General features: G+C 42.4%; 2 protein-coding genes across 5 annotated transcripts in view; one reads left to right on the top strand and one right to left on the bottom strand.

The window, feature by feature from the left end:
• Nucleotides 1–13,364, bottom strand: part of sdt (stardust) — a 59,451-nt gene extending 46,087 nt beyond the window's left edge. Inside the window, exons 1-4 of one of the 3 annotated variants that reach the window (XM_017139204.3) lie at nucleotides 13,037–13,364; nucleotides 10,977–11,495; nucleotides 2,391–2,573; nucleotides 2,215–2,272 (exon numbers count right to left, since the gene is read on the bottom strand). In XM_017139204.3, the coding sequence (XP_016994693.2) occupies nucleotides 2,215–2,272; nucleotides 2,391–2,573; nucleotides 10,977–11,063 (328 nt within the window). In that variant the 5' untranslated portion in view covers nucleotides 11,064–11,495; nucleotides 13,037–13,364. Of the gene's footprint in view, nucleotides 1–2,214; nucleotides 2,273–2,390; nucleotides 2,574–10,976; nucleotides 11,496–13,036 lie in introns of those variants that run through there. The other 2 variants (XM_017139207.3, XM_017139212.3) reach the window with 2 other exon arrangements.
• Nucleotides 13,365–15,777: 2,413 nt separating this feature from the next.
• On the top strand, nucleotides 15,778–27,246 carry slpr (slipper). 2 transcript variants are annotated; one of them, XM_017139223.3, is made up of 12 exons: nucleotides 15,778–16,367; nucleotides 16,486–16,863; nucleotides 16,916–17,568; nucleotides 17,635–17,801; nucleotides 17,858–18,033; nucleotides 18,269–18,289; nucleotides 18,585–18,761; nucleotides 18,824–18,938; nucleotides 19,587–19,877; nucleotides 22,840–23,266; nucleotides 23,328–23,749; nucleotides 24,372–27,246. In XM_017139223.3, exons 2-12 carry the CDS (start codon nucleotides 16,588–16,590, stop codon nucleotides 25,280–25,282), a joined length of 3,636 nt encoding a protein of 1,211 aa, XP_016994712.3. In that variant the 5' UTR covers nucleotides 15,778–16,367; nucleotides 16,486–16,587; the 3' UTR covers nucleotides 25,283–27,246. The 2 variants fall into 2 exon arrangements, with proteins under 2 accessions (XP_016994712.3, XP_016994713.2); XM_017139224.3 differs by lacking the exons at nucleotides 18,269–18,289; nucleotides 22,840–23,266; nucleotides 23,328–23,749; nucleotides 24,372–27,246 and having other exon boundaries at nucleotides 19,587–22,499.
• The last annotated feature ends 70 nt before the right edge of the window (nucleotides 27,247–27,316 follow it).

Below are 27,316 nucleotides of genomic sequence, written 5' to 3'. Positions count from 1 at the left end.
CTAAAATCACCTGCCTTATCCCCAATCAAAATCAACTGATTTCTAAACGCTTTGTGGTATTTATAAATTGGCAAGTCGTAAACAAATATCTATAAAAACACACATATCGAGTTTCAGTGACAAAATTGATTTATTTAACTCGCGTTGAATAAACTCAATTGCATAAAAACTGGACATTTCAAAGTTACAATCGGTTTCTGTTACAAATAAACCTTACAAATTGTTCACATGTTAAGAAAAATCTTTTCAAAAATATTTGCAAGCATTCCTTGCTTACACTTACAAAAATAAATGACATGCAATTATAAAAAAAAATAAAATGAAAAAAAAAATCATGAAATGGTTAATAAAAATATTCTAATTTAAAAATTATTAAAAATATTCGAAGACTCAAAAAAATTGCCATGCACCATTGAGGCTAAACGATCTAACTTTTTTCCCGTGTAGACTGTAGACCGAGACATGCAGGTTCGACTGTAGTTGCCGTGGGTATGGGTACATACTCGTAGATATTTCTGCGGCTGTATCTGTATCTGTGTATCTGCGGCCAGGTACGCCAAACTAAACACTAACAATGTTGATTCATGACTCTGCCATAGATAGTTTGCCCAGTTTAAGAGCCACTGGCCACTCACCCTGCGGCTGCTGCTGCTGCTGTGCTTTTTTTGCTGCAACTGCTGCTGCTTCTGCTGCTACTGCTGCTGCTGCACCACAATAAAACAACAACAAATCAAATTTGTTACACCGAAAAAAAAGGCGTAGCGAAACGAAACGAAATGCTGGCGAACCACGTACCAAAAACGAGACGCCAACGCGTGCGCGCACTTCAAAACAAAAGGCGGAAAACCGAACACTGAACACCGAAATTCGAAAAAAGTAACAACGAACGCAATCCGCCGGAGAGAGCGAGACGGAGATAGTGGGGCGGTACGGTCTAAGCGGCGACACTGCGGCGCTGACGCTACGGAAACGTCGACGGTCGCCTCGCAACTGACGCAAGTGACGCGGCTCCACCGCCGAGCGGCCGGAGAGGCCCCAAAAACCCGGCCAAAGAGAGAGCCAGAGGCGCCCAAAGAGCGGGAGAATGGGGGACTGGAAGACTGAGACTGCGACTGAAGAACCGTAGAGCCGGAGAGCGAAGACTGGAGAGCGCCAGAAGCTCCACTGACCGCAAAGTCAATTGCAAAAACACAAATGCCAAACAAGTAAGGCTATCTGAAGGAAATTCGACCTTAGACTACCTGCTACTAACTTGTTATAATACTGTGATCTTCTATCTGTAAATATATTACAAAATTTGCAAAAGCGACATTTGTTTAAATTTGTTGGTTTATAAAATATTAGTATTCCATTTTAAAATATTACCTATTAATTAACTATTATTTTAGCAAGAAAAATAAAGGTTTACAACTTTTTAATAACAGTTTAAAACATAAAAAAATCCGAATACACCCCCAAATTCTACGATTGCAGGGTATACAAATACAAATGCCAAAAAAGCTTCGAAAAAGAGAGGGAGATAAAAAGAGCGCGATCGAGTTAGACAGTTATTAAATGAAATGCGAGAGCAGAGTCCCCAATCAGACAGTTAACTTCAACTTGTTGCTTTAACTGGGCTGCAGTGAGTCTCAAACCGCGCAGGTGATCGTGTGATTAGAGGTTTGGCAGTCACTTTGATTAGGTTGATTACCGGCTATTAGTTCAATGGCAGTGAGTGTAAAACTGCCTAAAATGCATTTTTTATACATTTTAGGATAAATATTGAAAATTTGAATAAAATGTAATGCTATAATGGCCAGAACAATAGAAATAATGGTCCAAATATGGAATGTCATACCTCGTTGAACTCGTAATGAAATCCCCAATCGATTGGCATTTCAACCTGGGAATTTTTAATTTTTTTGCCATTTTTCGCAAAAATTTATGATGTAACCCCTCGTAAAAAATGCGAAAATTGGGTCAAAAACTAATTTCCTCAAATCAGTCGGAAAGTGCCCTGATATTAATTGTAAAAGTTGTAAGCTGCTCAAAACAGTGCGCCTTTTTGATGTGGGACCATTTTTTTCCAAGTTACAGCAAAAAATCTATTTTGAAAAAATCTAATTTTTACCAAAAATCTAGATCCTGATTTTTACCACAAAAATGATTTCCCAAAGATTTGATTGAAACCCTTAAGACCGTATAGTACTTATATAAGAAAGTTCCTAAACTTACCCAGTCGTGAATCATTTTTCTTTCGCACACGCAGACAGATGGTGCAGGATTTGATGCACTGCAGGAAAATGTGCAGATCGAAAAGAAGAAACATATGGAAATTAGTTAGGGATGATCAGGTTGGACCTTATATGTAGGTCTTAGGATTATTATGTGGGTGACTTATATATCCGTACGTCGTGTATGTGGCGAATGACCTCCGTGCGCGAAATATTCTCCAGGGTCAGGCCATTGACCTCGAGTATCTCATCGCCCACTTCCAGATTATCGCGATCGGGCGGTGAGCCGTATAGTTTAATTTTACCCTCCACATTCTCGACGAGTATGATGACATAGCCCGATAGTTCGACAACTTGTTGCTGCAATGACAAAGAATTAAGGGTCGTGTTAAAAAGGATTAAATATTAATAAGTAAATCCAAAACCCCCTTAAAAAGTATTAAAATAAATATTATTGTCAGTATACTAGGCGTATACTTAATTTTAAATGTTTTCGCTTCTTAACAAACTCTTAACATTTAATGCCAAACTATTTATTTTATACCTCTTTTAATCAATATTTTCACTTAGCTTCCCAACATTTTATAATGACATGTGGCTCCTTATAAAATTTAAAAATAATTCCTTCCCTTTTGCCACACACGGCGTATACTTAATGCCAAACGATTCCCTTTGCTCACGAAATATTTACAAAGTCTCTCACATAAAGTCATTTTCATAAATGCTGCCTAAATAGCAAGAACAACTTATTTATGCCGCGGGATGTGGGTGGCCCTACTACTACTAAAAAAAAAAACAGAAAATAACAAAAAAAAATCAAATTAATTACACAAAAGGATGAAGGACAAAGGCAACACAGCAGCCAGGCTGGAACGGCAAACAATCCAACTTCAGTTCAAATACCCACACTTCTTCGAGTGTGCGAGTGTGGGAAGTTTTGGCCATTATTGCTTGGGCTGGCTCGTTATGTTAATTACAACAAATTATGCTCATGCGGCAATTGCGGGGGTTCTCCTAGCTCCTAACAACCCAAGCCCACATATCCTTGAACAACCACCCACCACCCACCACCCCTCGAGCCCACGCCCTCAAGCGTGTAATCAGTAGGCAGCAGGCCAGTTCGGTGGGTTGGCAGCAGTTTGACAGTCACCCTGGCTATAAAGTCCGTTCGAAAGCCATTAAACCGTTCCGCAAAAAGTTTGACGAGCACTGAACTATCAAGAATACCTTTAAAAGTTTATAATATTTTCCCAAGGCCTAAAGAAAATGGTTCAATATCACCAAAAATAATATTCTTTTGTTTTGTGGTGAAAAATACAGGTTCATGGCAATTTAAGTGGCATTTAGTGACGACAGTGACGACATTCCTAAGCTAATAAATATTTTAAAAATTCCCTGAGTGCCGCCTCTCACCTTCCACAAATAAAGTCCTCGGAATAATTCATTGGCTGTCCCATTTAATTCGGACAGCTGGGGCCAAATGCATCCCAGGCAATTTAAATATGCTCCAAGTTCATTTCACATTTCACACAAAAATCCGAAATGGAAGCGACACAAAGAGAGCAGCAACAATAACAATGGCAAGTGGCAACAACGATGCAAGCCACAGAATACAAACCGAAAATTGGCAAAAAGCACTTGAGAAACATTTAAGCCTGGGATCCAGAAACAAAAAAAACAGGCAGTTGAGATAAATATAAATATACAAAAAAATATATATACCTATGTTTGCACAGGGAAAAGAACGTAGAGCTGTGCAAAAGAGTGCCTAATTACAAAACAAAAGTAAATGAAAAATGAAATAATTCGACTTTATTGGGTCACAAAAGTGAATAAGCAGGCGTTGGTGTGGGCGTGGCAACGTGGCAGAAACAAGCATTGTTGCAAGCGCAGGTCGACAAGAGCAATAGCAACCGCAACAGCTCATAGCGAAAAAAAATTAAAAATCTACAACACTTGAAATAAAGTTCTTTAAATTACATTTAACGAAATCTTTGCAAAAAATATAAAACAATCATCTTATGTGGTTTACCAACACTTATGGTGATTAATATTTATCTAACACCTTTCATGAATGAATCTTTATCAGTTTTTAATATATGTTTCTTCAAGTTTGATTTTTAAGTAAAGCAGATGGTGGGGTTTCTTTAATGAAAGCTCATAATTAAATAAAAGAAGTTAACTAACACTTTTTATGAATGCATCCCATACAGTTTTCCAACACTTTTTCAGTATTTTAAGAGATATATTCCTTTATAAACAAGTTTCGGGTGAAGCAGTTGTTGGGGTTTATTTAAACATCCCTTATCTGCTTTATCTTCCATCTTCTAACAACCACCCTCGATTTCTCGCTGTGCAACAGCTACAACGGGCGACAGGCAAAACACTCAACTGGAAGTGAACTCGAGTTGAGCTGGCAAACGGCCAAAAAGGACACACAAAGGAGGAATGTCCTGGGCCAGGTGCTAAAAGGGCCAAAAGCAGCCGCACACACAAAGCGGCGAATAAACAGGAAGACAACTCGACGCTGCAGCTGGTGGGCCAAAATGGCAAAAAATGGGAGAAATGGCAAATGGCAATGGCAAATGGCTGGAATAACCAACAACAATTTCCAACTGTGCTTGCGACTGCTCCAGCCTCATATTTCACGCCTCTTCCATGTTCGCGTTCGCTTTCGCGTTACTCCTCTGGCTTTTAAATAAACATATATATTTTCTGCGGATTAACGTGGCAAAAAGTCAGGCCAATTGATGAACTGCCACCGTTCGTGGCACAACCAAAGCGGAAAAAAGCTGCAAAAAATGTGTGCTGGAAAAAACTAAAAAGAACAGAAAAAAAATGAAGAACCGGAGGAAAAGAATTAAAAGCAAACCTAAGCTGCATAATTATTGGCGCTTCAACGCCGGATGCAAAGGCAGCCATCTATATCTATAGTAAGTACACCAGCGTTGGGAAATATAGTGACGGTAAATTAGTTACAAAAAATTAACAAAAAAAAAAACCTTAGGAGCTTAAAAAAACAAGTCTATAAATATTTATAGTTTGTGAAAAATAATGATTAAAATAAGTATTCCTCTTTAATCCTTAAAAATCTATAGTATAGTATACACCAGCGGTAGAAAATAAGTGCCAAAAACAACTCCTCTATAAGCATTTACAGTTTTGAAGGCACTACGAACTATGCCGAAAATAATTACCTCTTTAATCCCTTAAAACTCAAGTTGTATCCTCAAAAATTGTAAATAAAATACATGTATATGTAGGGATATTTTTGGAAATGCTGCTCTTCCAGCATAAATACTATCATCTTAACTTTTGTTGACTGAATGCCGAGAAGTGCAAGTTGAAGTTGAAAGCTGGCTGAGGAGACTGACGAGGGCAACTGGCGACATAGACAAACTGGGGCACTTGAGCAGCAGTACCGCTCCATCCCCCTGTTAACCACCCACCACCTCACACACCCCCCGTACCCCCCATACCCCGCATTCCCCCCCCTCGCCAGCACTTTGTCGCACTCGAATGAAAAATGACAGCAATTACGCTTAAATTATGCGTTTGTTTTCATATGAGCGTCCTTGTCAGTTGTTCTTGTTCTTGTTGTCGTTGTTGTACTTGAAGCTCATTTCACATATAGACACATGGCAAGTACAACAAGACACACACCAACACATACACAAAGTCTAGGCGACAATTTTTTCCCCTTCCCCCGACTTTTCCCTTCGTCTTTCCCATCTTTCATTCTGTCGTTCATTGTCTCTGCTTTTCACTTTTTTTTGCTTTTCTGGGAAATGCCCTGAAAACTGCACCGAAATCCAGTCGAGCGTGATTCGATGGCCAAATATATACTTATGAATGAGTTACAAACTTTCGGGGGGGAAAAAAAAGGAAAACTGATTTTCCGATAGCATACCTTTCTGGGTTGATTGAACTGCAGGAATGCTTTATAAATAAGGACAAGGCTGTGCAAGAACAACAGAAGAAACTTTCACAAGGGCATTCGTTTGCCGTTTTCAAACACTAAATTATAAGATTATGGCTATGGAGTTTAAATAATATGCTATAGAAGCAGATAAAAATGTTCAACACCGATTTGAAATTTTGAGTAAAAGAATACATACAAGTAGGTGTATGAATGAATATAAAAATAGTGTTAAAAGCAAGAAAATATTGTTGTTTCTTACCAACACTGGTTGGTTTAAGAATATTGGTAAATTACCAACACTGACTGAAATAAATTAGGTCGTTTACCAACACTTATCCCCATAAGTTAGGGCATTCTCAATTCCCTGTGATCTTGGTTAATTCTCCGTTCGCTCCGCTTCTTTGCGCTTGACTGCTAATGACAAAGCCAAGAACAAAACCAGAAGCAAAAAACAAAAAAAAAGCTGGAAAAAGAGGAAAGAAAACAGGCACAAGAGAAGGATGAAGGAGGAGAAGAAAGGAGCAGGCAGAAAGGCGAGAGCAAGAACAAAGCACTTGACTTGTCATTTTTGACATATAAATGGCGAAACAAATCTTTGGATATTGTTTTAAATGATGCACACACACAGACACACACATACCAACGCACCTACACACAGCTAATAAATGGTGGAAAAGAGGGCTGAATTCTTGTGAAGGATGCGAGGGCTTGAATGAATATTCCGTATATTCTGGTGTTCTGGGGGATTTCTCCCAACGGGGTTATGGTTATGCAACAAAGTAACACAAATGATACGCACAATTGTGGCTATTGTTAATGTTATTGTTGTTATTATTGTTGTTGCTGTTGTTGTTGCTCCTCGCCTTCGTTAAAGCTGTATATTTTCGAGCATATGTCTTATGATGGAGGAGTCCTTTTGGGGATTTGTGGGGTGTGATGGGGTATTTGCAGGGTATAGAGTGGTCCAGCACATGCGCAATTGCAGGCACCGCAATCAGACACTCACCAACACACACGCATGTGCGTTTCTTTATAGCCCCCCCCCCCTTTTATACCCTGCCCCCCCCTCAGCGCTTTTTCGTCCTTTTTTTGCGGCTCTGAATTAAAGGCAATACAACAACAACAACAAAAGGAGGGACACACACACGCCACTTAATGAAGCAAAATGTTTCATACTTTTCATTCTTCTGCATCATTTCACAACCACACCCCCCTTTCTCCCCACTAATAGGAGAATCCCATTGCCATTGGCCATCATATATAAAAAGTTATTTGAAAATTTCATGGCAATTCATGTAAAAAACTTTCTTTGACAGCCGCAGAAAGTAGCTGGCAGCAATATGAAGAATATGAAGAATATGGTAGAAAGCAGTCGCAAACTGACTGACAGACCACGCGGCGTATGCGTTATATTCGGATTAAAAAACGACGAAAAACAAGAAAGAACGCTAAAGTCGACTGCCTCGCCTATCAGATACCCCTTACTCAGCCGAATGAGTGTGAGAGAGATGGAGATATGCTAGCAGTCGCTTGAAAGTGGCGCCATCTAGGAGATAATAATGTTCATTGTTGGAAAAACTTATTGCAATATTCAAAAGTCCAACTGCAAACCAAAAAACAAATTTAAAATTTAAATAAAAAATGTAATTTAATCCAGTTCCATTTCTTTTTTTTAGTAAGAAAGAAAACCTTTTAAATCGAGTGTCTACATTCAACAGAGAGCTTTTTCCGCCTTTCCCTGGGAACTGAAAAAGAAGAAATTCCGGGAATAAACAATTCAAAGGAAGTGTTAATTAAAAACAGAAAATAGAATACCCGGCAGGGGAGGAACAACTAATCAAATAAGAAACACAAGATAAAACACATTCAAAAGGGGAAAACAAATTGCATTAATAACGAAAAAGAGAAGAACTAATATCCCTTGAAAGAGAAGAACTTAAAGTTTGAAGTTAAGCGTTTTTAAATGCTTCATACAGATATGCTTGTTTTTGATTTTTATTACACTTTTTTCTGTGGAAGGCCCGATGTAAGTAAACAACTATAAAAAGCTGAATTTCCGGGAACAAATAACATTTTCAGTGAGGCAGCTTAACGGGAACTATATTAACCGTGAATCAACTTGATGGGAAAACCAGAAATGAAATGAATGTAGCTTTGGCAAAGGATAGTTTAAATTATCCTGGTAGCTGAAAACCAACATGCTATTGAAATCGTTGTTACAAAAAGCGAATAAAACCAAAAGATGTTATAATTTAGTTTAAACTCAAAAAAAATAGATTAATGCTTTTTTTATAAAATTATAAAATTATTTATATAATATTATTTTCCTGTTATTACAATTTTTGATCATAAAAGCGATCAAAACAATTAAAAAGTACCTCTAAAGGACACCAACTTTAAACTGAGCACTCTGCAACTGAAACTTTTTGCTCTGAGCAAGTTAAAACCTGTGAAAAAGTGTCCTCACAGGTGTATAGGCCCCTTCATTCCTTCCCTTTGCCATTTACCATTATCCTTGCACTTAGGAAACGGCTGGCAATGAAATTCTTTTCCGCAAAAAAGCCTTGCCTACTTTTTCGGGCCTCCCAAAGTGCCAACTGAACACGGCGAAAATATGTGGAAAACAAGGAAAAGGGGAGAGGGGGAAGGGAGGAAGGGGGCTGGGAAGGACGAAGGACGCTCGTCCGATGGACGATGACAGTAATGAAACACGGAGATTTCCAACTACACATTTTTTGCCCGAAAACAACAAGGGGACACTTTTGCAGCACCATATCACGCACACAGTCGGCACAGCCAAGAAAAGGACCTGCTTTTCAGGAGCAAATAGCAACTACACAACGTGTAACAGGCAGTGCAAAAAGAAATCGAAACGTACAATTACCTACGGCAGCAGCTGCACGGAGATTTGAGATCTACAAGCAATATTTAAAAGTAAAAAAAAATAAAAAAGTAAAGTGAAAAGAAAAGAAAATAATATAAAATATAACTATTATTTTAATATACCTATTAAAGCAAAAAGTAATATAATTGTAAAGTGATATTACCAAAAAAATATATATAATCTTTCATTATTTAAAATCACAAATAAATAAAATAGTAAAGTGAAAAGTGAAAAGCAAAAAACTAATATTAAATCTTAATTACATACAATAATGAAACAGTCATATAAATCGAAATAACAGTTACCTTAAAATTGGTATTTTGATATTACAAGTTAGAAATATCCACATCCTTAAAAAATTTTAAATAAAGATTTTAGATCTGAATTTAAGTTGGTAGAATAATAATAATAAAATAAATAACCATATAAAAATTAAAATAGCTTTTTTGATATTACAAATTATATCCTTAAAATATATCTTTCAATAACCTTTTTAGTATAAATGTTATTTTTTCGCTGAGCTTTCCAACTGCACCTGTGTGCGTGTTTGTGCGTTTGCATGGGCGTAGATGTCTGTGTGTCTGTGTAATAGCCCAAAACGGCAATGTTTAATTAAAAACGATAAAGGACACAACGCCGGCAATGGGCAATGCAAATAAGAGAGTGAATGAAAGGGGCGCAAAAGGGGGGTGGGCTGGCCCATGGGTGGTGTTGTGAGAGGGGTTTACAGGGGAGGTGGAGGGGGGTGTCTGCATTCATCAGACGTCGCTCGATTGACAAGCAGCGGATGCAGCAGGGTACCCCAGTTACATTTATGTTCCCCAGGACCCTCCTCCCTTTTTCTTAGCCACCCACCCACGCACACGCCAAACAAATTGAAAGCGGAAATGTGCACCCAACCCCCCTTCTGCCCCGCCCATGTGGCCAGCATGAGGAAGCGAACTGACAAATAAAATTTCACTCGAACTGAAAGCCATTTTTCCGTTTCCATTGGGAATTCGCAAATTCGAAATGTACGAACACGAATGCGAATGCGAATGCGAATCTTGGCTCAGATACGTTTGAGGGTTATGATGACAGGCGGACGGGGCCAATATTTATAATTGCAGTCAATAAACATTGCATAATTGTAATGGCCATCAATTCGGGCCGAGGTAGAAACCAATTCAATTTGATCCTGCGAATGGGAATGGAAATGCAAATGGGCATTGGGTTTGGATGGGCCTCTCACAAATGGAGATACAAACGAAAGGCATGTACAAATTTCCTGGGCTTTTGCATATTTAATGCCAGAGAATTGTTAAGCAATTGACATTTACCAACAAAACCTCTTTGTACTCAACAAGTTAAATATTAAGTATTATATTGTGTCAATTACCAAGTGTCCCAGAATTATAACTATTATATACTGTATTGAAATTGTTGTAAGCTAAGCTTCCCAAGCTTCTTTAAAAACATTGTTTGAAAACAATCCTTTGAACATATCCTTTGGAGGTATTCCACTTTAAATTCAACCTAAAATTTAAAATAAACAAGCTACTGGCTCCATCTAGCGGAAATTTCAAAAACCTGGATCCCAATTTTTTACAAAAAAATAATTCGTTTTTTCACCATAACAATGGAAATATTGATCCAAATATGGATTGTCATACCTTTCTGAGCTCGTTATTAAATTTCCTATCGATTGGCATTTAAACCTGGACATTTTATTTTTTTGACATTTTTCGCAAAAAATTATGATGTACCGCCTTATAAAAAAAATTGAAAATTGACAAAAATTTTATTTATTCAAAATCACGCGGAAACTGTTATGGATTTATTGCTTATTTTATTATCTGTTCAAAGCAGTATGCCTTTTTGGTGTAGGACCATTTTTGGCCCTTTTACTTAACGAGTGACGGGTAAAAAAAGTGTACTTAAATGTATATTTATTAACTATTTTTCCGAGTGCACTCACCTTGCCCTGGGACGAGGAGATCGTTGAGGCCGACGGCGTGCCCGAGGATTGTGCGCTTAAATTGGAGCGGCTGCTGTTCGCTTGCATCGCGCAAGGCAGGGGCGCCACTTCAACGGGGGCACCTGTTCGCCCTTATCCGGATTCTGTTCCTGCTCCTGCTCCTGTTCCTGTTGCTCTACCTCAGCTCCAAGTCCAACTCCAACTGGCATCAAAGACACGGCCGATGCACCTGTTGGCTGCTCCTGGCAATGGAAGGCGGAGAAGGAATCGGATTCGGATTCGGATTTGGATTCGGATTTGGATTCTGATTTGGTTTTGGACTTGGATTCGGATTCGGAATCGGAAGTGGAGATGGCGACAGAACCGAAACCCAGGACGCACTGATGCTCATTGCTCCTGCAGTCCAATCGCCTCAGATCGAAAGCATATCGTCTTTGGATTGTACTTAAATTTAACAGCTTATCGTTGATTTTTGTTTAGCGCTCTAAGTCGAATAGTTCCGTGGTAAGACTTGATGTTCTGAAAGAAAGGGAAGAGGAAAATATTGAAATAAAATATTATATTATAAATATTATTATATTACAAACAAAAAATATTTTATAAAATCAAATTATACAAATTGGTTTTTTTTAGAAATGTAAAAAAATATTACTACATTTTAAAGAAATTATTTTGATAGTCTAATTTTAAAGATCTTTTTTGTAAGTCCAAATTAAACATCTATTGTACGTATTCCTTGTGAATGGTCTTTTTCAGGGTGTTTGTCTCTCGATTGTCCTTTTTTTCGGCATTGCCAAGAATAAAATACTTCCTCTTACGCGGAGTGAAGAAAAATCAACAGAAAAAGGAGCTCTACCGGCAGCGCAGTCGCCGCGCAGCAGCGGCGCTAGCAGTTCAGTAATGGCCAAAAATAGGGCTAGGTCATCCACATTTTGAAACCACCCACATTTTCAAAAAAAAAAAAAAAGAATAAATAAGTTCACAAAGAGAAAATACATATTTTAGCATTTTAAAACTATTTTTGAGTAAATCTTAAATTTAAAAACTGCTAAAAGATGGTAATGGGTATTGATTAATTAATTACCAATCAGTAAAATATAAAAATTAAAAACCAATAAAAATTAATCTTTGTTTTTAGAAAATATTTAAATAACATTGCCCAGAGTTTTCCAGTTTCTAGCAATTTTAATAGATTAAAGCTCGAAAATAAATCCCCGTGCAAAGTACGATGAATGTTTTGCATGGACAAGGACAAAAGCGAAGCAGAACAGAACTGAAGAGAAGCATCCTTTTGGATGGCCAAAAAGGATGCTGCAGTCACGCCCATCGAAAAAGGGGCGACAGCATTTCCATGCCAAGGGCAGCTTGGAGCACCCCATTACCAGCCGAAATCCCCAGCACCCTCCGCATCGAAAAACCACCCACAACCCCCCGGTTTTTGCCACTTTCGCAGCGTTTTTTGGATCCCCAAGCCCAAGCACATTTTGCGGCGCAGACATAACCTCAACTTCTTGCGCGCTGCTTACCACGCTGCCCGCGTCGCAGTCGGCGTCGCGGTTACCAGCGGCAGAGCCCGGGCAGAGGCAGCCATTTTAGAGGCCAGGCAACAGCTTTACATGGAATTATGTCTATATATATGTATGAGTGTGTGTGTGTGTGTATGTGTTTGTCTTTGTATACGATTGTATGCGTGTGTGTGAAGGCAGCCATCCGATTTTCCCCCGATTTTTCTTTTGGCAAAGGCGAAAATAGTGTCAAGGAAACTATTGAGAGACGGTAAAGAAATTAAATAATAGATTAAGTAAGCTGTCAGTCAGCGGGACTAAAATCCTTCTAATTTTAGGCTTGAATTTTAAACTTTTCCAGGGGATAACTAAAGGTATTTCACATCAGTTAAGCAGTTCCCAGGTTTTCTTGCCTAATTAGTAACTCGTTTATTCCTTGAAATAAGCTAAAGTTTAAAAATTCTAAACAAAATTAAGAAGTTTTAAAGTGTCGCTTAAGTTTATCGAAAACAAAATGAGAATATTATAAATAACCATATTTAAAGCCTAACTTACCTCTGATTTTCTCAGTTGAAGATGATTTCCCTTCGCTTGATTAGTGATTACATTTGTTTAGACTTAATTACTTGATCTATTTTGGCTTCTGGTTGTGCGTTTCGTTTGCCTTAAGATTACTATATATAATTACTAAATTTGTTGGATTTAATTTGTTGTATTTCTTGTGCGCTTGGGACGCTCTTTGCATCATCGGCTGTTTTACATTTTTGCCCTGGCTTTTAGCATTTTTCTCGTATTTTTCCTTTTTTTTTTTTTTGTTTTAGCCAGGGATTAAAGAACGGCACAAAAAAAAAGTTACCAAAAAAACAACAAGAAAATAGCGACACACACACGCGCGCAAAATCACACCCACACGCGCACACACACACACACACAGACACACGCACACACACTGACAAACGCGCACGCGGCGGAGAAAAAAAAATATTGAGAATTTTTTTGGGACAGCGGCAAAAATATTTTTGTGCGTAAGGATATATTGTATTTGGTTTTTGTCTACATTATTTTTGGGGGCGTCGAGAAGGGCGTTATTTTATGATTTTTACTTATTTTTTAATATTCGGTTTTCGAGCTGAGAGTTCTGGGTTTTTTTTCGGTTTCTATTGTGTGTGATTAGTTGCGTTTGCCGTATTTTTAGCCCGTTCCGGAGGATTTATTACGTGCAGTCCGCCCGTGCGCTGCGCACGCCCGCGTCTGCCGCCGATTTGGAATTGCCACGACGTTGCGTTGAAATGTTGCGCGTAACTGAGTGGCACAGCCTCTGCTTCTGCTTCTGCCACAGCCACAGCCACTGCCTCAGCTCCCGAGGATGCGGATACGGATGCCGATGCCCGATGCCGATGCCGATGCCGAAGCTCTCCTCTCCTCTCCGGGCGAAAGCGAAGCCCAGCGGTACGGGTCCTGCTGCCTGGCCCGTAGTGTCCTGCGCCGCTCTGTTCCAGGCTCCGGATCCGGCTCCGGCAAAGGCTGCGACTACGACTACGACCACGGCTGCAGATATGGCGCTATATCAGGCATCAGCCCGGTTTGGCTCGGCTCAGCTGCCAACGAATGCCGAGGCACAGTGGGCTTAAAATTAATTTTTTTTTTGGTGATGATAAATTATAATTTATTTCCCGTTTTACCTAAAGATACATTTTCATTTTTCATCCTAATAAAATCTCTGTAAAGCAACAAAGTTAATTCTACAAAAAAAAACACTTTTTTTAATTTTATGTGTACCTACAACCAAAAATTTGTTTTTAAATTTTTATCGAAAACGACATATATTTTTGTTGCACTTACTCAGACTTTTCTATAATGTTTATTAAATACATAGGGAGGACCCTTCAGTTGTAAATAAGGTATCAACCACTTTTTACCATTTTTATTTAAGAAGTTCGATCAAAAAACATTTCTTAGATCTAGTTTTGTCAACTATTTCCTATATTTGTAATGTAAATCTACCACTGCTACTGACTGTCTTAATGAGAGGCTAAACTTTAATCTATATTTTTAATGTTAATGTATTAGTTTAATTATTTATTATTATTTAGTTTGGAAAATTTCCTAATAAGTATTTTTTATTTTATTTGTTTTAATATCCCGATGATGTTAGACTATGCCTATTTGATTGGGTTATAAAAAACAAATAGATTGAACATTTTTGTAGTAGGAACTTAAATATTACATCCAGATCTATCCCACTGTGCGATGCCGACGCTGGACCAAAAGGATGAGCGGCAGAGCAGAGCAGCAGCCGAAAAAACACGAGCGCAGCCGAAAGGACGCCCCAAAGGAAAGAGGGGGAGTGGCCGGAGGGGAGGCGGCTGTTTGGCTGATTTACAAAACACATGGCACGGAATAGACCGACCACCCACCACCCACTACCCATCACCTGCCACCCACACAAGGGCGCGTGTTGGGCGCCTGACGAGAATCACAGTCGCCGAAAGGCGAAAGGAAGAGAGCCAGTGGCGCAGGGGGTGGATTGCAGGGGGGGTGCGGAGATGGATACACAGGATACACAGCGTTTCGTTCCGCGGTGCAACAGCAACATCATCATCAGGCCGTATCCTCGTCGGCAAAACAGCAAAGCAGCCCAGCAGCCAAAGCAAAAGCAGCGGCAGCAGCTGTAACCCCCCTCCACGGATTTGCCCGACTCCTCTGCAAAAAACATGCGCAGCACGAAATCGCTGAAAATCAAATCGGAAAACATATGACAGTGACATTTCATCTGAAACGTGATTTTAAATAATTATTTCACACGATATTTTTCAAGAGAAGGTAAAAAAATAGTAATACAATAGTTTGTATTAACATCTTAACTTCTAAAAAGATAAAAATAATAAAAGATACCTTTTAATATCTAGCAAGTTTTATTGAGGTCTAATTTAATTAATTTTATTAATAGATAATTTATTCTGTTTAATTAAACCTACTTATTATTTTTACAGAAGTTTATTTTGAATTCAAATTTAAATTCGATAAAGCAGTGGTTTTAGGATCGATATTATCGGTACCGATAGCAACTTATCGGTCAAGTATACAAAATATATATTTTTAATAGAACTGCCGTTTTCGTTATGTGTTGTAGTTTATCAATGAATTTCACACGAAAATAATTATAAATTTATTAAAAATAAATTATAAGCTTATCGATAAGAAACATATCAACCCCGAAAAGGCGATATATCAAAAATCATCGTTTAACCAACACTGCTACCCTGGTATTTTTTAGTACAAATACAAATGGAACTAGTTCAAAATCCGCTACCCCGTTCATGTGACCCCAATAAAATGCCTTATAAAAGAGAATATTGCTACCGAAATAAATCAAAATTAATTTAAATATACACGTAAGAGTAGTTTCAATATATTGGCTGGCAAAAAGATGCCCTCCAACCGGAACCAAAATCCAAAGTGAGCCACAAAACAAACCAGTTCAGGTGGCTGGGTCCAAAGACCAGTTCAATTAAACTAGTTCACATTTGAACAGTGCAACTCTAGTTTTTTTTTTTTAATACATATATGTTTTAAAAACATATGCGGAATCGCGAGGATAAAACGGATCTAACCGATTGCAAAGGATCAAGGATAAAGGCGACGTAACATACGCAACGTTCACGACGACAGCGACGCCGACTGCGACGCCGACAGCGACTGAGCGACCGTGGCGACAATGGTGTGCCGTGCGTGTGTGTGTGTTTTGTATCGTGTTGTCTGATTGTGTGCCGTTGTTGTTGTTGTTCTTCTTCTGGCTCTTATTGTTGTTGTTGTGCGTGTGGCCAAACGGACGGACAGTGGGACAAAACGACGGACGGAGTGGATGCTTGCGATATCCTAGCCAGTAAGTTGACCCCACCCCACCCCCGTTATAACTAATATTACTAAGCCTCCTCTCCCTCTCCCTCTTCTACTTCTTCTTCCTCCTCTCCGTTGCGTTTTTATCTCTCTTTCGCACACAGGGAAACAATAGCAAAAACAAAGGGGTAAACAGGGTTTCCATGTCGCCAAAAGTGGGCCTTTGATGCCCAGGACGAAGGACGAGGAGGACCAGGAACAGGACAATGCTGCCCATCAGCGAGGAGCAGCAGCAGCAGCAGCAGCAGCGGCAGTTGGAGCAACTGCATCACCAGCAGATCCCGGAAATTCCCATATCCGGCGATCTGGAGCAAGTGGAGCCCCAGGTGGGCGATGGCAGCCTGTGGACCGCGCTCTACGACTACGAGGCGCAGGGCGAGGATGAGCTGACCCTGCGGCGCGGCGAAATAGTGGTCGTCCTGTCCACGGACAGCGAGGTTTCCGGCGATGTGGGCTGGTGGACGGGCAAAATCGGGGATAAGGTAGGGCAACCCCCTCAATAGAGTTCCCAAATTAACCCCTAATCTTCCCCAGGTGGGCGTCTTTCCCAAGGACTTCGTTACCGACGAGGATCCCCTCCAGCTGAACGTCTCCTCCGCCATCGGCGACATCCAGCCGCACGAGATCGAGTACAGCGAGCTGGACATCAAGGAGGTCATCGGCTCCGGTGGCTTCTGCAAGGTGCATCGCGGCTACTATGATGGCGAGGAGGTGGCCATCAAGATTGCCCACCAGACGGGCGAGGATGACATGCAGCGGATGCGGGACAATGTCCTGCAGGAAGCCAAGCTCTTCTGGGCCCTTAAGCATGAGAATATAGCCGCCCTGCGCGGCGTCTGTTTGAACACCAAGCTCTGTTTGGTTATGGAGTACGCCCGCGGCGGCAGTTTGAATCGCATCCTGGCCGGAAAGATACCGCCCGATGTCCTGGTCAATTGGGCCATACAAATAGCCAGGGGCATGAATTATCTGCACAACGAGGCGCCCATGTCGATCATACATCGCGACCTCAAGTCATCCAATGTGCTGATCTACGAGGCCATCGAGGGCAATCAGCTGCAGCAGAAGACGCTGAAGATTACCGATTTCGGTTTGGCCCGCGAGATGTACAACACGCAGAGGATGAGCGCGGCGGGCACGTACGCCTGGATGCCGCCGGAGGTCATCAGCGTGAGCACCTACTCCAAGTGAGATATTGGATTTATTTTCAGGGAGAATTGTTCAAGAATTAAACCCCCTTCTTTTCGCTTTAGATCCTCGGATGTTTGGAGCTATGGTGTTCTGCTCTGGGAACTGATTACGGGCGAGACGCCCTACAAGGGCTTCGATCCCTTGTCGGTGGCCTATGGCGTGGCTGTCAACACGCTGACCTTGCCCATACCAAAAACCTGCCCAGAAACCTGGGGAGCCTTGATGAAAAGTGGGTAATATATCCATCCAAGTTTGCCAAATCTAATTGAGAAACCCCGTTTACAGGCTGCTGGCAAACGGATCCCCACAAGCGGCCTGGTTTCAAGGAGATACTCAAGCAGCTGGAGAGCATCGCCTGCTCCAAGTTCACGCTGACGCCCCAGGAATCCTTTCACTACATGCAGGAGTGCTGGAAGAAGGAGATCGCCGAAGTGCTGCACGACTTGCGCGAAAAAGAAAAGGTATTTGCCGCCTGGGGAAAACTAAGCCAACTCCTGTTCCCCGTTAGAGTTGCCCTAGATCGTTTCTAGATCGTTCCTTGTTGGCCCTACGCCGCTCTTCAGTTCTTCAGCTCCATTCTCGCCCCCCATTTATCCCACTTGGTCGTTGATGAAATTCTAATAATTTGGTATATACTTTCTCTCCGAAAAACAAAACAAAATTCCCCTGTAATCCAAAAAATCCAACGACGTTAAGCGTTTCCAAACCATCGAAGAGGTAAGCGCGTCCAACAGGTTTCTCTCTGCCCGCCATTTGCGTTTAAGTTGCGTTGCGTTCGTTCTGTTCTGTTTACCCCACGTTACTTTGCCTTTACCCCCTAAGTTACCCCGTCTTTTGTTTGGATACCACCTTTCCCAAACAGCCAACATCACTCAAGCCAACTGCTGCATGGTTTCTAGTTTCTAGTTCATAGTTAAAAGCTATTTCGTAGCACTTATCCCCAAATACAGAGCAAGCCTAACCCCACACTAACCCCCCACGTTCCGCCATGTTGTCCCTTTAATCCCGCCAGGAACTGCGCAACAAGGAGGAGCAGCTGCTCAGGGTGCAGAACGAGCAGCGCGAGAAGGCGACCCTGCTGAAGATCCAAGAACAGATTCTGCGCGAGCGCGAAATGGTGCTGATCGAAAGGGAGCTGGTCATGATGCAGCCGGTGCCGTCGAAACGAAAGCCCAAGAAGGGTAAAAAGGTAAGTGTTTTGTCTTGAAGAGTAAGTTTTTAATTGTAATATTTCCCCCATTTGTCTTACAGAACAAACCGCTGCAGATATCACTGCCCACGGGCTTCCGGCACACCATTACGGCCGTTCGCGACAAGGCGGAGCAGCCCGGTTCACCTTCCTTCTCCGGACTGCGCATCGTGGCACGTGAGTACCCATCTTAGTCATCTCCCCTAATTCAAATTACAAATATCTGATTAGCCTGGGGTAGAAGATCTCACAATTAGGTTATCAGACAACTAGTAGTACTTAATGTGTGACTAATTGTCTAAAAAAGTGCCATTCAAGACTGTCTGAATTTGTATACCTCTTACTCTATGAGTAAAAGTGTTTATTTAAAGATTTCGAAAATGTATAGATGTGTTTGTTAATACCCATCGAAATGTAGAAGAAATTTTTCAATTCGCATCATTCTTTGAAAAGTTATGAGCAAAAAAAATAATAAAATTCAAGCAGTGCAAGCAGTTGCTTTGCTGCATGCATTACCATTTTCATGGCTTACCTCCTGAAACGCACTTTACCTCGAATACGTTTCCATTACGCACTGGGTGCACCATGCATGTCTTGCAGATAAGATTAGGCATCCAGTTAAGTCGGAGATTAGTCAGGAGATCGGAATGTACGATACTTTCTAATCAGTAGTATATTTACCTTTTTGTTTGCATATTTTCGTTATCTTTTATTCAACCTATGATTTGATTTTTTGTATATTTGATTGATTTGGTTTTTTCTTTCTTTATTTTCCTTACTTGTTTTTCCCTCTTATGTTGCGTATTATTTTGGTCACCCGATCAGTGACCGATGGGCACAAGGGCAAGACGTGGGGCCCGTCGACGATGCACCAGCGGGAGCGATCCCTGCTGCCCCCGCAACTGGGCGGCGGTCAGCCGGAGTGGCCCGCCCAGACCTCGACCCACTCCTCGTTCAGCAAGAGTGCTCCGAATCTGGACAAGAAGCAGCAGCAGCAGCAGCAGAACCAGCAGCAACAGGTGGCCTCCCTGACGCCGCCGCCGGGTTTGGGAGCTTTGGGTGGAAGTGGAAGTGGCGGCGTTGGTGGGACGCCGGCCACGCCCCTGTTGTACACAGGTATACCCTATTTACTAACGCGCCCCAACAACATTGGCAGTTGTAAAGCCATCACCACCATCACAACCACCAACAACACCACCACCACCACCACCACAACCAACAACAACAACAACAGCATCTCCGCCAACAACAACAGCAATCAGCTAAATAATAATAGTACTAGTAATAGCAACAATAACAGTCAAACTAACCCGACCTCCCAGCAAAACGGCAGGAGCAACTCCAACAGCAGCACCAGCCAATCGCCAATAGCAAAGATGTACCATCGGGCCAGGAGTCAGGAGTACGGCCTGGATTATCCTCCGCCACCTCCGCTCTATCTGGTAACCGATGACAGCTCGGAAACGGACACGGTGGCCAGTCCAACCGGTTGCTTTCACTTCCTCAAGTCCGGCCACTCATCCTCCGTTTCGAATCAAGTTAGCGGTGCCAGCGTGCATCTGCATCGCTTTGGCGGCAGTCTGGGCAACAGTCCCGCTGTCGGCAGGAAGAAACACTCGCTGGACAGCAGTGGCCATCCTCCGCCGCCGGTCAACAACAGCATTAGTTTGGCCCTGCCCAATCAACTGACGCTGCCGTCAGAGGATAATAATACGTACGATCATGCCTTCTATCGGGATGTCATCAAGAAGATGTCCATGGCCAGCAGCGAACGGGTGAATTCCAAGTCCAGCGGTGATCTGACCATGTACAACTCCAGCACTCCGCTGACGGCCAGAAATTGCGATGATGCCGACGAGGAGGAGGCCTGCGAGGGCGGACGCTTTCAGCGCAACTTCAGCGGCTCGCAGTTTCCGCGTCACTGCTTCTTCACCAGGCAAGAAAACGATCTAGAAGCAGAAGCAGAAGCAGATGAGGCGGAGGTGGAGGAGGACTCCCTGGAGGATGAGGGCCAAGTGCCCGTTAATCAAATGCGCCAGAACTCTACGACGTCGCGCAAGAGCTCGGTGACCTTCCAGAGCGTCAGTTTCGAGGAGCCCACGCCAGCGACGACTGCCAGATCGGATCTATATACATCCAGTGCTTCCATAAGCTTCGCCACCTACCGCTCTGCCTCGCCCTCGCTTTCCTCGTCCTCCACAACCGCTTCCGCCTCCGCATCGATTGCCTCGTCCGGTGGCGAGATGATTCAGGGTGAAGCCTGGACGGCACGTCGCATGGTCAATGTCCAGCCGCATTCCGATGTCATCAAGATGAAGGAAGATCTGCAGCGTCAGCACAGCAAGAACCAAAGGAAGCACCGGCCCAAGCACATCACCAAATCCAAGTCTGTCGAGGCGCCAGTCGAGGGACAAAATCTAAATCAGCATCAGCATCCCCATCACCATCATCATCATCATCACTCCAAGTTCCGATCGCTGCTCAATCTGTTCACGCGTTCGCGCAAAAAGTACAGCAAGCTGGCCGAGCACAACCTGATGGGTGGATCCGACTTCAGTGCCATCGATCCCTTCCAAACTGACCTGGCCATCGGCGGCAGCAGTCGCTCTTTAAAGCGCAAGGGCAAGAAGCCGCAGACGCAATCCTGCGAGCAACTAGAGCGATGCTGAGGCAAAATAAGAGCTGTGCTGCTGTTGGAACCGCCTAATTAGCTCGTTGTTTTATATTAAAACTCTAGACTAAGTCAGACGAGAAAGATAGAAAGAGAACAGACGAAAGATTAGCCATAGCTAATGTGTCAAAATAGGAGGACTTGGATGCCCCCCGTCTAACGAAATCATTAAACCACCCCCCCTTTCCGAACCGAATTGTTCCTAACGAATGCAATATGCTAAATCTACAAGCTACAAACCAGATTTCCCCATTAGTCCAGTGATTTTCCTAAAACGAAATTGCGGAATCAGATTAAACGGATAGACTAACGCTGCTTATACGTAGACATCCAAAAAATAAAAAAAACAAAACAAAACACCTGCATGGGCCAATGGCAAAATATTCAACTAAACCATTTACATTAATGTGTAACACTTGGATTAACCTTAAGTAAACCATATTGCTATATTTATACCGATGCGTATAGGCGTCCTTACATTACATTACACACATCTTAGTTGAACTAAGTTTAATTGTTTAGGAACTCCAACACTTTTTTTTGTTCGTGTCTTCCCCTTTTCCCTCCTCGATGTAAGAGATCTTTTCCAAATTTTCATCGCTTTCCGAATTTCGCTTGGCCCAAGCTTAACGAAAATTCGCCAACGATTTGCGGAGGACTCTTAATTTTAATTCCTTATTTGATATCCAACTCCTTTCGGTATTTTGAGCACAGTTTTATTTACATTTATTACGCAATCGGGTTTTCCAATTTATTTATTTATGATTTCTTTTACAAAAGCACATGAGTAATACGCGCAAAAACGAAAAAAAACCTGTGATCAGAAGACGATGATGGAAAAAAGAAATGATAATTTTTTTGTATTATTTTATGAAAATTTTCAATTGTATATTTATATTCATTTTACGATTTGTTCATTTTACGTTTACTGCTCGATTCGATTTGTACTTTGTATATTAATGTATTTTCCAATTTGGGGCCAAGCCAACCCAACAAAAAAAAAAACAAAAAATAAATAGAATCAATCTTAGAAACATAAATCCGACAATAAAACCAACTAAAGAGAATCTGCCGACCAGTTTTGATTGTTTGTCAGCCTTGAAAGGCACAGAGAAAAGCCAATTAGCCATATATTTATATAGTAATAAATACCTAGTTATTATTGGATTTTCTCTGTGCCCAAGCATAATCCCCTTTCGGACAGAGAGATAAACATCTAAACGAACTGAGACTTCTGGTATGCGGTGGCTAAACCTTGGTATTGCCTGCGGTTACTATCCAACTACTCGAAACCCCTCCGAAAACCCGACTACCGACCACCAACTATCGATCCCCAAGCCAGAGCCAAATTCCGTAACTCAATCATGTCTCATATCCGCCTCGGAATGCCGCCGATCGATCGTCCAGGATACCAGGGACACAGCAAGATGGATGACTGGCGCCCGGGGGCCACCAACATGCCGATTATGTCGCCATCGCCGTATCTCCTCAGCCGCTTCACCAGCAACGTTCCCCTGCCGACGCTCTACGCCGGCGATTCGGCAAGAAAGCCGAAGCTCTCGGTGATCGAGCTGCTGCTCTACAACATGGCCTCCCTGCTGGCCGGAGTGGCGGCTGGCTACGATGTCCGGATGTCGAACGTGTCGCCAGTGCATCCCACGTTGCTCAGCGAAGTGCCCGCTTTGAAGGCGGCCCCGAAAGCAGTGGCTTCAATCACCGAGGATCAGGATAAGATCGTGGAACTGGAGGTGGAGGCGCCGCCCAAGCAGCAGGAGGACGAACAGCAGCAGGAAATAAGAGAGAGCACGCCCAGAAAGATGGTCAGCCAGACGAGGTAAGAATATTTAAAAAAAAATTTAAAAACGCGAATTCTTGAGGTTTACGCTTTTCCACAGATTTAGCGGCATGGAAGCTCCGGTCAGCAAGTCACAGCCCACATCCCTGGCCCGTCGCATTGGCGGCAGTCAGCCGTATTACACGCCCGTTCAGCGGACACCACAGCACCAGTTGCACCACCCGCAGCAGCACCACCAGCACCACCAACCCCAGGCGGTGCCATCTGCTGTGGTCACAACAGTGGCGGCCTCACAGCCACCAGTGAGTGCTCTCTATGCCGGAACCCAGCCACCAACGCCATCGCCACGCCGCAAACTGAGCAACAGCAGCTTCGGCAATCCGAATCCCCAGCCGGAGGCCTTCGAGGAGTTCCGAGTGGGCGGTGGCATCGGTCCACCGCCGCTCTATGCGCCAGCGGATTACCTGAGAAACGGGCCGAGCTACTCCAACGATGGGGGGAACTACCGGAATGGTTACTTTGGTGAGTTGCACAAAGAATATACCCTTGCAGATCTTTCCTATTAATTTTATAATCGCAAAAATGTTAAATTTCCTATTATTTCTCATTATCTTTCCGATTGTTCCTAGGGCAGCTACATGATATAGAAGTTAGATTTTGATAACATTAAAATCAAAATATTTAAAAAGAGTCATATCCCACAGCAGAAGAGAATACAATAAAAACCAACAAAGCAATAATTTATTTCATAATATATTTCCATTAATTTTAAATTTTAATGGAATTAAATTCGAAATTCAGAATTAGATAAATAATTGTATTTCCAAAAGTAGGAGGTTATATGTTAAAAAACACCCAAGATATAATTTTTTATATTTTTTTTCTCGATTATTCCTATGGGAGCTATATGATATAGGCTCGTTCCAACTTATATACTACCTGCAAGAGAGAAAAGACTTTTGTGAAAGTTTTAGCCTGATAGCTTTAAAACTGAGAGACTAGTTTGCGTAGAAACGGACGGACAGACATACGGACAGACGGACATAGCGTTGCGATATTCTGACTGAAATCATAATACCCTCTGCAAGGGTATAAAAAGGGTTGAATATTGTTATCCTAATCTCATACTGCTCTCCCTTTTAAGGTTCCAACTACTTCCCCTACCGACCAGAGTTGAACTACAGCTACGAGCGTGACTGCAAGTCGTATCCGGACTACTCGTACGACTACAACCATCGGCTGCCCGACTACTACGACTACCAGTACGAGGCGCCAGTGGTTCCCGTTCCCGTGCCGGTGACCGTTCCCTGTCCGGTCAGCCAGACCCGCACTCCGCCGCCCCGAGTGCCCCAGATGGGCGTGAGTGCAGCGGGACACCGACGCACTCCCTCCACCGTTTCCAATAACTCCAATGTGCTGCTGGAGCACGAGGAGCTGCTCTGCTATGACTACAATAATCTCAATCTGAATGCGGATTATGAGAGGGAGAGGGAAAGGGAACGGGAGCAAGTGCCTCCACCCACGAAACAAGAGCTCTATGCAGGATCACCGAAGCTCCTAAACCGGCTGATCCACAGCCCCTTGCCGATGACCAAGAGCAAGTATGCCACGGCGGCGGTAACGCGACCGGCCAGCCTGCCCTTCGAGCAGCACGCCCTTTCGCTGGGCTACCAGCAGGTGGGCTCCCTGCCAGCACCTTTGGCCAGCGGCCAATCCAAGCTGCGCAGCTCGCTGAAGAAGTACAATGGCGGCGGAGGAGGAGGAGGAAATGGCTCCACATCCTCGCAGCAGGGCACACCCACTAATCCCACGCCGCCGGACTCGCTGACCAGCGACGATAGCTCCTATCTGAGTGCCAAGGAGGGCTCCATTGGCTCGCAGCACAGCCGGGTGCGCTTCAGTCCGGAGGCCTATTTGGATGCCAATCCGCTGCCCACTTTGGGACGCAGGATGACGGCTCCGGCGATGCAGTTGCCGCATCAGCAGCAGCAGCAGAGGCGCCAGCGACAGGCCTCCAGTGGCAGCACACCATCGCCTTCGGCCTCATCCTCCTAGCAGACGCGACTGGCGCTGACCCTGCAGTTGGCGCGGAGTCCAGGAGCGGACATCGGAAGCGGAGGAGGAGGAGCAGCTGGCTTGACACTCCATCAGCAGCGGGTTCCCTATCGCTGGTACTCGGGAGCCCGGCGATCTCGGTCGGCCCACTACGAGTACCGCCTGTGAAAGAGTGGGAAAGGCTCATGAATGCAAGCGAAAAAGAAAGGGATGGCCGTAGAATCTAGACGAGATCGGAGGAGAATTGATAGGGGAAAAATATGTGGAGTGGTGGTGGGAAAATCAAGAGAAAGGCAGTAAATCTAAAAAATCAGCATCATAAGTTCTGCTGAAATTAAATAATCATTTACAAAAGTAAATCAAGCAATTAAGGATAAAAAAATAATATCAAAGGTCGCGTAATCCCATGGAAATAATGGGTTTCAGGAAGAATTAGAAGATATATCAAGGGAAAAAGTTAGAAGCGTTTTTACCTCACAGTTCCAGATATTAAAGGATCTATAGCAGGACTCACAAAAGCAGCCTATACCCACTGTCTGTACATAAAAGTAGTTAACAAGTTGTTCACACCCAAGTAAATATATCAAATTCGATGTTAATATTAGCCAACAGATATAGGGGCGTTCTAGATTTTTGGAGACCTTTTCCGACGGTGTATCGTAGCCTCTTAGGAACTCATCTTCGAAAGCTGTAGAACGACCCCCCAAAACATACACAACCCCCGACTTGTGCGATTTGCCTTAAAAGTAGAGTGAAGACTTCACTAGTTTTGCCTGATGCCGGATTCCAAAAAAGCCACTCATCTTAACGAATCCCAATCCCTTGTATAAGATCTACGATTCAACCGATGAACAAATAGTTTGATATAGCTAATATACTCCCATTTATGTATTATATATATATATTATATAGGTATATTATAACAAAGACGAGGGTCTCCACTTGCGTTCTCCGATTCAGATTAAGTGCAGCCAGCTAGCAAGCCATCAACAAGAACAAGAACAACAATAATTAATAATACTTTGTAATTCCGAGGACACCACATCCCAATCAAGACACACGCCAGCCGTAAGCTCCATTTTTAAGTCTGACAAAATGTTTATATATTAATATATATTTATAGACACCTAGATATAGACCGATATAGACGCGTTAACCCAAACCTCTAGCTCTGAATTGAATAACAGTATAGCTCGATCGATTTACAACTACTTATAATGGATATATACTATATAGATATATATACACATATAACGAAGCATATTGCTGCTGTTTTTTCCAAATAATGAATAGCTATGATAATGATATAATGGCGATGAATTTGACTACCTTTACATATATATATATATATGCCACGTACATAGATATTTCAACTAAAATGCTTTACATAATAAGCGATAGCCGTTGATATTCGAGGTGTTTTGCCAGTTTGTCGGGGTTTGAAAAATGTCTGGATTTATTTAAAAATATTTTTTAAATCCCCAGAAATATACGAAACACCCCGGATAATGTGTAATCTGATCGCAGCCTGCACAAATAGCTTCCTTCGACATTTAAGTTACTCGACTCGTTTGCCACTCGAACGGAACTCAAACTCTAGAGTCTCTAGACCATAGTATTCAATTTGGGCCACTAACCACCGCCCATCCTCATGCATATATTTACCAATTAGTATCTATAATTTAGACAAATTGTTGTTTATGCTCACACAAAGCCGAAGTTAACCAAAAATAGGAATCCGAATACGAATCCGAATCCGATTGACCAGAAACAATTGAAACTAAGCAATATAGCCACGCATCTGCCCGAAAGTTAACCTTAACATTTACCCACTAGCTTAATTGCATTCGCCTGCATTATTTATTAATTAGCCAGGGTTCGAGTTCTTAAGTTTATTTTGTATTTGCTGCTTAATTGCTTTGAATTAGCAAGCGGACAACAAAAAATGTAAGGGGTGAAATGGGGGGGGGTAGGACTTTCAAAAGGGGTTAAAAAGTTTGATCGGGGGGTTGGAGCGGCGGACTCACAAATATG

This window comes from Drosophila takahashii, chromosome X, assembly GCF_030179915.1.
Source record: "Drosophila takahashii strain IR98-3 E-12201 chromosome X, DtakHiC1v2, whole genome shotgun sequence".
Classification (NCBI taxonomy): Eukaryota; Metazoa; Arthropoda; class Insecta; order Diptera; family Drosophilidae; genus Drosophila; species Drosophila takahashii.
Note: the sequence above shows the minus strand (reverse complement) of the source record. Positions and strands in the feature narration are given on the sequence as shown.